Source organism: Macaca nemestrina, chromosome 1, assembly GCF_043159975.1.
Source record: "Macaca nemestrina isolate mMacNem1 chromosome 1, mMacNem.hap1, whole genome shotgun sequence".
Taxonomy (NCBI): domain Eukaryota; kingdom Metazoa; phylum Chordata; class Mammalia; order Primates; family Cercopithecidae; genus Macaca; species Macaca nemestrina.
Genome location: NC_092125.1, coordinates 22,885,235 through 22,895,754, shown reverse-complemented (window position 1 = coordinate 22,895,754; position 10,520 = coordinate 22,885,235). Strand labels below are relative to the sequence as shown.

At 40.4% G+C, this 10,520-nt stretch overlaps 1 protein-coding gene across 3 annotated transcripts in view; it reads right to left on the bottom strand.

The window, feature by feature from the left end:
* Positions 1 to 2,752: 2,752 nt before the first annotated feature.
* LOC105492953 (PBX homeobox 1) overlaps positions 2,753 to 10,520 on the bottom strand; it is a 330,443-nt gene continuing 322,675 nt past the window's right edge. The window contains exon 8 of one of the 3 annotated variants that reach the window (XM_011760344.3): positions 2,753 to 4,259. Coding sequence is in view for 1 of the 3 variants with exons in the window: in XM_071074764.1 (XP_070930865.1) it covers positions 4,239 to 4,259 (21 nt within the window). In the remaining 2 variants the exon portion in view is untranslated. The remainder of the gene's footprint in view (positions 4,260 to 10,520) is intronic. The other 2 variants (XM_071074773.1, XM_071074764.1) reach the window with 2 other exon arrangements.

Below are 10,520 nucleotides of genomic sequence, written 5' to 3'. Positions count from 1 at the left end.
CCACCGTAGATACCTATAATATCATGGGGACTACTGGGTCATATGGTTCAAGTTGCAGGGCTGTTTATACTGCAACTGAAACTTTTTTGTTTTTGTTTTTTTTTTTTTTTAGACATAGCCTTGCTCTGTTGCCCAGGCTGGAGTGCAGTGATGCGATTTCGGCTCACTGCAACCTCTGCCTCCCAGGTTCAAGCGATTCTCCTGCCTCAGCCTCCCGAGTAGCTGGAATGACAGGCGTGTGCCACCACGCCCGGCTAATTTTCGTATTTTCAGTAGAGATGGGGTTTCACCATGGTGGCCAGGCTGGTCTTGAACTCTTGACCTCAGGCTATCTGCCCGCCTCAGCCTCCCAAAGTGCTGGAATTACAGGCATGAGCCACCATGCCCGGCCTAACTGAAACTTCCATAGAGCCCTTTCCTACTCTAGGCTTCACCCAGAGTTAGAAATTTTCCATGTTACCTGGTATGTGGTCAGAGCAGTATGTCCAAATGTGGAAGTCCTGCTTCTTCCAGAACCCAATGAGACCTATCAGGTATTGTGATTCTTTCTCAGAAGATATAAATTGAAATAATCTGCCCTTATTTTTGGAAGGGCAATCTCAACATGCCTCATAGCACTGAACTTCTAAAAAGTTCACTAATATGGCAGGTCTCTGAATATACGTAGGTTTTATTTTATTTATTTATTTTTATTTTTTTGAGATGAGTCTCTGTCACCCAGGCTGAGTGCAGTGGCATGGTCATGACTCACTGCAGCCTTGACCTCCTAGGCTCAAGCAAGCCTCGCACCTCAGCCTCCCAATTAGCTGGGACTATAGGCACGTGCCATCATGCCCAGCTAATTTTTTATTTTTTGTAGAGATGAGGTTTCACTATGTTGCCCAGGCTGATCTCAAATTCCTGGATGCAAGCGATCCTCCCACCTTGGCCTCCCTAAGTGCTGGGATTACAGGCATGAACCACTGCACACGGTTTTATTTTTTATCTTGTGAACCACATGCATCTTACTCAAGGCTTTCAGAATAGTTACTAGTTTTTGATACTCCTTAACATGACTTCATTCATATAATAAATAAATGTGACATTCTTTGGAATAACCAGATAGTCTAAGTCCCTTCAGACTCCATGATGATAGAGGGTAGAAGAATTAACATAGCCCTGGCACAAGATCACAAATATACTTTGTTGTCCACCCTATGTGAATATGGACTGCTTCTTGTCATCCTTCTTGACAGGGATGGAAAATAACTTATTTGCCATATCAAAGGCTGCATATCATATGCTTGACGCTGTGTTAATCTTCTCTAGCAAAGATATCACACCTGGCACAGCAGTTGCAATTGAGGCTAATATTTGTATGAGTTCACAGTAATGTAAATGTCATGTTCTAGTATCCTTCTAGTTTTAGTAGGGACTAAACCAGTAAATTAATGGGGATATGATGAGGACCACCATCCCTACATCCTTTAGGTCTTGAAGCATTTCATTAATCTCTTCCATTCACTCTAGCATGCGATATTGCTTTCGGTTTACTATTTTTATAGGGAAGTGGGGTTGGAGGAAGAGAAGTTTCAGAAGATTACACTTGGTCTTCTTCATTACAGTAGCTCTTACCCCACAGTCCAAGGAACCCTGTGAGCTTTCTGTCAACTACCAAGTACATGCATTTCAATTATTCTTTCAGTTACTGAGGAAATTCCCAAGTGTGGGTCCACGGACTGAGTGGATGCACTGTGGGCAATCACAGTTGTGGATACACTAAGACCCCATACTCTGACAACAAGACCATGATGACTCTCTGGGTCTCAGATATCAGTGTCAACTTGGGACCTATGTCTCATGGTCCTCAAACTATTTAGGTCATCCTCTTCCCCTAGTATAAGATCACTTGAGAAAATGGCCAAGGGTCTTTTGGGAAAATAATGAGAAAATCATCACCATATATATTTTCTATAAAATTTGAAAGGTCTTATCACCTAGGGACTCAGTTTTTTTTTTTGTTTTGTTTTTTGTTTTCTATCAGTGGGTTCTGAATCTGAAAATTGATTTGAGTCTGGGTATCACGTCTTGACTTTTATTGAGATGGCTGTCCTCAGTCCTCAGTCTCTTAATCATCTATCCTTGATTTCTTTGAGTTTATAGATTGAAACACTCTTATTGACTTATAGATTGAAATACTCCTATTGACTGTCCATTTATTTTGTCCCTAGGAATGCCATATTTTGCTAACTATCTATCTCCATAAGTGCGTGATCTCCCTAGTTGCACTCCAACCTCGTTACTCATTACAATAATTATCCTCAGAGTCAGTGAGATTTAGTTACCTAGCTTCTAGGAGACCTCTAGAAATGGGCAACTTGATATCTCCTGAGACAGATTGTTCTATTATACACATCCAATTATGTTGAAATCCTTTCTTGTGCAGCAGAAATATTCTTCCTGGAATTGCTATGCATGTGACACACCTTTAGGTATTTGAAGGTAGCAACCACACAAATCCCCTCCTTCACTTCCCTCACAATGATTAGCTCCACTTGCTTCTAGACTAATCTCCACAGAATCAAGCCTTCATACTCATTAGATGGATTAAAGTACTAATCTTGGGTTATCTGGAGAAGAGAACATATGTGCCCCACTGAGATGAGGGAAAGTTACAATAAAATAGTAACACAAAGAGATAACATGTTTGGAGTGTTTACTATGTACTGGGTCCTGTGCAAAGGACTTTACTCACATTATATTCACAAAAAAAATTCATTTACACAAGAAATATTTATTAATCACCTAAATCATTCTAGAAACTGGGGATACAGCAGTAAAGAATACAAAAAAACCCTGCCCTTATAGAGCTTACATTCTAGAGGTGGGAAAGAGGCAATAAATAAGATAATTGAGTGGTATATATAGTATGTTAGGTGTTGAGTGCTAAAGAAAATAAAAAAATGAGGAAAGAGGATAGGAAATGACAGATGGTTTACAAGGTTAGGTATTGTGTTCAAGAAAGTTCTCACAAAAAGGTAAGTGGAGTGAAGACCTGAAGGAGGTAAAAGAGTGACCTTTGTGGATATCTGGGAAAGACTGTCCCCAGGAGAATGAACAATAAGGGCAAAGACCCTGAGGTAGGTATTATCATCTCCATTTTTACAGATGGGAAAATGACTTGCCCAAGAGCCCATTGCTTGAAGATGGAGCCAGGATTCAAACTCAGGTCTGCTTGATGTTAGAGCTAGTGTACCATACACCTGCCTGGTGATGTAGTGTGAGTGGCATTAGGCAATCTAGAAACACTCTATACTATGGATGATGACACAAAGCCTAGAAGCAGGAAGCAACTTGCTCGGATGAACACGTGTGGATAACGGCTGAGCTGAGACTAGAGTGCTATCATTTCCACTCCACCATCCCTACTTCCAGAATCCAGGCATTTTTCCTCTGGCTAGAAATATTTCCCAGAAAAGTTAATGGACTTGGGATAACTTTATCAATGTGTTTTGCCAATTGGCGTTTTAAAGTCTTGTCACGCCCCAACCGTACTAAATGATGTCTTTGAGCTCTGATTTCTCTCATTGGTAGGTGTGGGTTAGTTATGGAGCATAGATTACAGAGTTAGACACATCTAAACCTGAAAACAGGCCCCACACTTCTGTAGCTATGTGATCTTGGGTAAGTTATTAAGTATCTCTAACTCCCACATCATCCACAGAACAAGGATAGAAATACCTGCCAGGGATTTGGTGGGGATTAGATAAATTAGTACTTGTACAGCACCTCACACAGTGACTGGTACAGGGGAGATGCACTAAATGTGTTCGCTGCCTTCTCCCTATGTAGTTAGTTGTCTTTTTACATGCACAACTCTTGCTTTCTTAATTTATTATAATATTTTGAGAATTCAGAGGTTGTCATATATATATCTAGCTACTCATCACATTTTATGTTATACGGTGATGCACAGTAAATGCTTAAAAGTGATTATTTGATTGCTGGATTAGCGGGGAAGAGAAAGAGAGATTATTGCTTTGGGGCTCTGTTGATGCCACAGTCTTCCAGTTGCAACATCTGTCAATTCACTGCTCACCAGAGTTGTTTTGGCTGATGTGACTGGCCAGCGGGTATCCTTTGCTTCTTCAAAAGTCAGTATGTGTCATTCTGGAAGAGAGGCCACTTTTCAGATAGGGGAAGACATTTCTTCAGTCAAGAGAAGAGGACTTGCTGTCACCACCAGAGCATCCACGCCATCAATAGGTTCTTGCAATTTCCTGGTAAGAAGGCAAAATTCCAGTTTAACTCACAACTTTAACACCCCCTATCCACAGATCTTTCATCAGGACTGCTATCAAAGAGTCAAATTGACCGATTTCAGTTTTTATTTCTTTCGCCCACCCTCTGGCAAGATCTCAATGAGCAGCTAACCAGCTGAAAATAGAAGAAGAAGAAACAGGCCTGGACCTAGACGATTCAGGAAATGGCTCATCAGCCACCAAAAATTGAAGCCACTTTTCATTCATATAATATGGAAAAAAATCTCCGTGATAAATATTAGGAATAGTTCAATGGAGTCACCTGTTTATAATTTATTTTTAAGAAAAAAAATGTGATTCATTTTTGCAGCACTTTCTCCTACATTAGCTTGTTTAATCTTCATAACAACTCTATGAAATAGTTATTATTACCCGTGTTTTACAGATGAAGCAACTGATCCTAGTAATATTAAATGACTTGCTCAAGGTTACACAGCTGGTAAGTTGCAAACCCAGGACTTAAATCTGCATGCTCTTAATTTGACCAGTGGTTTTCCCCTTCCCCTTGTTTATCTGCCTCCACCTAAAAAAAAGCTAATGAAGAACATTCTGTACTGGCCTTATCATAGGTCAACGACAGTTCGGAGGGAGTGTTAGATACCTGTCTCCTTTTTTGTAGCAAATTGTACATAGAACCCAGCCTTAATATAAAAACATTGTCAGGGAAAAAACGTTTTTCAAAAGTTAATAGCGCATCTAAGATTAATTCGTACTTGTTTCTGAATAGCTGAGAAGAGCTCAAAGACATGAAGCATTACTCCTATTCATTACAGAAGGCAAAGGTGCCTGTGCTCTCATTTTATGGGCAGGGATAAAGAAGAGGGAAAGGGAATGTATAACAAAGTTGAAAAAACAGCCAGTACTTCTAATTTCTGAGCTCAAATTTGGCAAAATTCAGCTTGACAAACTAAAAAAATCTATCAATAAATTTCCAAAATATTCATTGTATACATATATGTGAGCAAATATTAGAAGGAAATTATGGAAAATGAGGACTATTGTGTTAGAGTGATAGAATTATAAAGATTTTTTTCTGTTTTCACATATTTTGCAATGACTTTCTATTATTTTGTGTAAGGAAGATATAAAGCAATAATTATAATTATTTTAGTGGATGCTTTGAAAATATCCATTTGCCCAGGGCTAGGCAATCTCTTTCCACCAAATTCCCAAAATGACAATTGATTGAGTTGACAATAGCTGAAGACAGATATTTTTATGGGTGAGAGGTGCTAATAACATCTTCTCATATTGGTACATAGAATTGGGTCTCGTGGAATTAGTACTCTGCACCTGAACACTGATGGGCTCAACTTTTTCTAGTCCTTCTCAGAATGAACATTGAAGTGGGATTTGATGTTTTTAACTAAAGTCTTTTAGCACAGATTCTCTAGTAACATTTTCCCTTTTATTTTTACCTAAAGGGCTTGAAAGATTTTTAAACCAATTATTTCAGTAATATGCCGAATTCACTAACTTTGGAATTTCTCATTTAGTTCAATAGCTTTTATAATTCCTCATTTAGTTTAGAATGCTAGAGCTTGAGTAAGAGAAAACAGTTAATTTTCTTGTCTGCAGATGAAGAAACTGAGGCTGAGAGAATATAGTTCCAAATTTAAAGTAAGTACATAGCATAGCATAGCATAGCACGTATCATATTTTCCCAATTATAATTACAGGTACTCCTATAAAATAAGTACATCTGTTACTCTCCTTGATGTTACCGATGTCCTTGATTATAATTACATCAGAGGCTGGGCATGGTGGCTCATGCCTGTAATTGCAGTATTTTGAGAGGTCAAAATGGGAGATCGCTTGAGGCCAGGAGTTAGAGGCCAGCCTGATCAACATAGCAAGACCCCATCTCTATTTTATTTTTTGAAAAGATTATTAAAATATTAAAGTAAAAAAAATATGCATTAGTTCAGTAGAAAGTACTTTAGCCCTTGGTATCAAGGGCCTAAGAGTAAATTTGGACTATAGACTTTTCACATTTGACAGTGAAAGACGGACACACACTGTATACATATGAACTGACATATGGACAATTTTACTTTCACTTGTTTTCTCACAGGAGAATATTATCCCATGGCTTAAAAATCTTAAATAGAATCTAGGAAATCAAGAAAAAATGAAGCCATGAAAATGAGGAGCACAGATGAGAATTTCCCAGGCTCTGGCATGGACTCTCAGGCACGTTTCCCTGAGTTGCCTTCACTTTCTCAGAAGATGCCTGTTTAGTGAGCACCATATTTAGGCAGCACAATCGCATAGAGTTAGAGGCCTAGGCTCCAGCCCTGGAGCTGCCAATGATCATCTGTGTGATTTTGAGAAAATCACTTAATACCTCTGGGTCCCCTACCTCATCTACCAAAATAAAGGGTTGGACTAAAGATTGTTTTAAATCATTTGGATTGCATGAAACAGACTCAGGTTATTTTAAGCAGAAAAAGAGTAAATCAGAAGGATATCAGGGAGCACTCAGAATTTTACCTGGATAATTACTTTTGGGGAAAAGCTGGAACCAGGACAGCTTGGTGAGGGGTATGGGGGTGGGACCTGATGGTAGAAATGTAGTGGATGCAAGTCTCATTGGAGTGAGCTGCTGCTAAAGTGAATGAGCTTCTAAGATTCTTTGTCCTTGAACCTCAAGTTCCAGATCTTAGGACTTTGGTTAGTTGGCCTAGGGTAAGTTCATGTGACCAAATCTCAACTAGAAGATAGCAGCCAACGTAACTTACAGCCTCACCAAGACAGCACACAGTAGCCAATGAGCAGATACTGGACAGCCAGAAAATGTAGTGTCTTTGGAACTTCCTAGCTCTCTCCTTCCTTCCTCTTTTTCCCCACTTTTCCTCCTCTCTTTTCTTCTTTCTTTCTCTCCTTTCTTCCTTCCTTCCTTCCCTCCTTCCTTCCTTTCTTCCTTCCTTCCTTCCTTCTTTCCTTCCTTCCTTCTTTCCTTCCTTCCTTCCTTCCATCCTCCCTCCCTCCCTCCCTCCCTCCCTCTCTCTCTCTCTCTCACCACCCCTACTGTCTCTGGTTCTTCTTTAGTGCTCTTACAAATATCAACTGGCATTTATATGATGGGGAGATTACACAAGGGCAAGGTGTTCTCCCCTCTTTTCTATTTTTCCTGCCCTGCCCTTCCCTTTCCTTTCTTCCTTCCTTCCTTCCTTCCTTCCTTCCTTCCTTCCTTCCTTCCTTCCTTCCTTCCTTCCCTCCCTCCCTCCCTCCCTCCCTCCCTCCCTCCCTCCCTCCTTCCTTCCTTCCTTCCTTCCTTCCTTCCTTCCTTCCTTCCTTCCTTCCTTCCTTCCTTCCTTCTTTCTCTCCTTCCTTCCTCTGTCTCTGTAGTTCTTCAAGACTCTTCCAAATATCAACTGGTTTCATACTATGGGGGGTTTACATTTTAGCACTCAAGGGCGAGCCGTTCTCCCCCAGAAAAATCCCCACTTCTCTCCAGAGTCCCAGGAGGATTAGGCTCATGGTGGGAGAAAAAGGGGAGGGCTGCCTTGGCTGCAGCTGGGTACCAGAAAGCCAGAGTGTAGCAATGTTCATAAAGACCAGAGCCAGAGAGCTATGGGAGCATGAGCTTGGAGCAGATGGCTAGGAGAACAGTCCACCAAGGACCACTAGGTCCCACTCCTAGTCAGAGGGGTTTTCTTTCAGAGTGTTCCCATTAATACATTTTCTTAGCCTTCACCTAATGGCTGCTGGAATGAGTGGCTTTTTTCCTTTTCCAAACTGTCCTTATCAGTAATGCAACAATAGCTAATTTAATTAGCTGACCTGAATGGAAGCCAGCTTGAGCTAATTTGGTTTTGCTAGTGCTGTCTGGTATATACAGAACTGATAATCCTACTTCCCTCTAGACACACAGTGGAACTTGGGAGGGGGCAGCGAAAGTGACAGTAGCTCTTCCAAAGTCAATTGTACACCGGTGGGATTTAGCACTTGACCAAAGGCAAATAGTCTTGAGTCAGTATCCCCCAAGGGCCTGTCAACTTTGTCAACTGAAAGACATAAAATATACAACCAGGAAATTGCAAAGGCAAGGTGCCCAGGATGGGAGTGCTGGGAAAAAACCTTCGCCTTAGCAGAAAGAACACTTGGCCAAAAGATTTGGAGCTCAGCCACTGACTGACCTTCCCAAGTCCCTACACCTCGGTGTCTCAGTTACCAGATGCATCATAATAATCACTGTGAAGAAATGCTTCCTTTGCAGACATGCTGTAGCACAATGTCATGTAGATGAGAGTGCTTTGACACACAGAAAACTGTGGCAATGAAGAACGCTTTGATAACTAGCCTATCGCCATGAGTATATTTTCTGTTTCTCAAGGGCAGGAACGAAATACCATCCTCTCTGTGTCCCTAGCATCAAATACGAAGTCTCCACACAGAAGTTGCCCTACATGTGCTTGTTGACTGAATAATACAAAAATAGGGGTATGAGGAGATGTGTAGGGATAGTTTAAGGTGCAGGGAAGTCAACACATAATTAAAGAAACATTGAAAAACATAAGCCTTCTTTTCAGGTAAGTGTCTTAACCCTCTCCATCCTTCACAGAAGAGAAAACTGCCACAGAGGCACAATGGTTTATTCAGATATCAATACATCAAAATAGCTCGTCTATCCAACTGGCACCTCTGCCCACATTCCCCACCCCAAGCTCTTACAGAGCCACTACCCAACTAAGGTAAAGGAGCACCCCGCGCATAGACTTTTGTGTTTGTTTTAGGGTTCTTTTCCTTCCTAAGTACTGCATTTCAATGGAATACAGATTAGAATGTGCATGTACGCACATGGAATAAAGGTGTGTTGTTAAAATAAGTAGATTTGGAAAAGTTCGGAATAGGAAAGATCTATCTGGTCATGTGATCCACTCCTATTACTTTAATATGCCTCGGTATATTGGTATTTGGTCAAACACATTTAACCATCATGACTACTGTGTTGACTTACTCCATCCACGCTCCCTCAGTGATCCCATCCGCTGCATAACTTCAACGGTATCCTATACGCTGATCTTCAACTCTGACCTCATTCCTGGGCTCAGTTGTCTAGAAACACAACTGCCTGTTGGAGGTTTCCACCTAGATCTTCTGTTACACATCAAACCCAAGATGACAGAAATTGCCCTCCTCACCTACATTTACAGAATCCTCTGTTTTTAGCGGTTGCTCACATTTACCAAGGCCAGAACCCCAACCTTCCCTTCATGCCTACTTGCAGGTAGCCACTGAGTCCATTGATTTTGCCTTCTAAATATCTTTCAAATCCAGGCCTTTCTCACCACTGAAATTATTTTATTTATCTCTTTCATTCCCTAGTCCCCAGCTCCAAGCAGGTGTTTCTCAAAGGCGAATTCTGTGCCAATCAGGCAAATAAATGTTTGTTCACCTGAACTGAATTAAAAATTTTCTCCCTCTGTTCCACTAAATTTCAAATCTTTAGTGAATACCAATTACTATACTGAAGACAACCAAAGGTATAGCTGAATTTTTCCATTCTGTTGTAACAGCTATTCCAATGGGCTCTAAATTGACAGCTAATCCCCAAATTTGGGATGAGTACAGTTTGCTTAGCTGAGACTGTGCAGCCTCAGTGGTGGGCTTACCTTTTGGGTCTGCTCTAAAACCTCAGGCTCATACAAAGAACACTGAAGTTTCTCCCACGCTTCCAGAAAGGTAGATTATGCTCTGGTTGCCATAATTTCTTCTTCAAAGATTCCTTGTCTTTGACTCTCTCATAGTTAACCGTAAAATCAGGTGTGCATTACATTTTATAAATTCAAATTTCCTACATATTCCTATAACACATTTAAAATATTTGGTATTCCTTGATAATAATTGGTGTTCCAATGATAATTTTGTTTTTTACCCATTTCTCTAACTTTTACTTAACTACTGTCATGGTCTTCATATCTAGATTTTTTTTTTTCCTATAGAAATTCCCCTAAAACCCTAGGGCTAGTGGGTGATGTCATTGCATATTGAAATGTAGCCAGGTCATAATGGAAATGACAGTTTTGAGCCAGACTGCCTCAGTTCAATTCCTGATTCTACTACCTATCTCAGTTTCATCATCTGTAATAAGGGATTATAATGTGACTGTATACTTTACAGTCTTCTTGCAAATATTAAAAGAACTAATTCATATGCCACATTAAGTATTCTACTTGGCACAATATAGGCAGGCTATTGTTTTATTAACCTGAT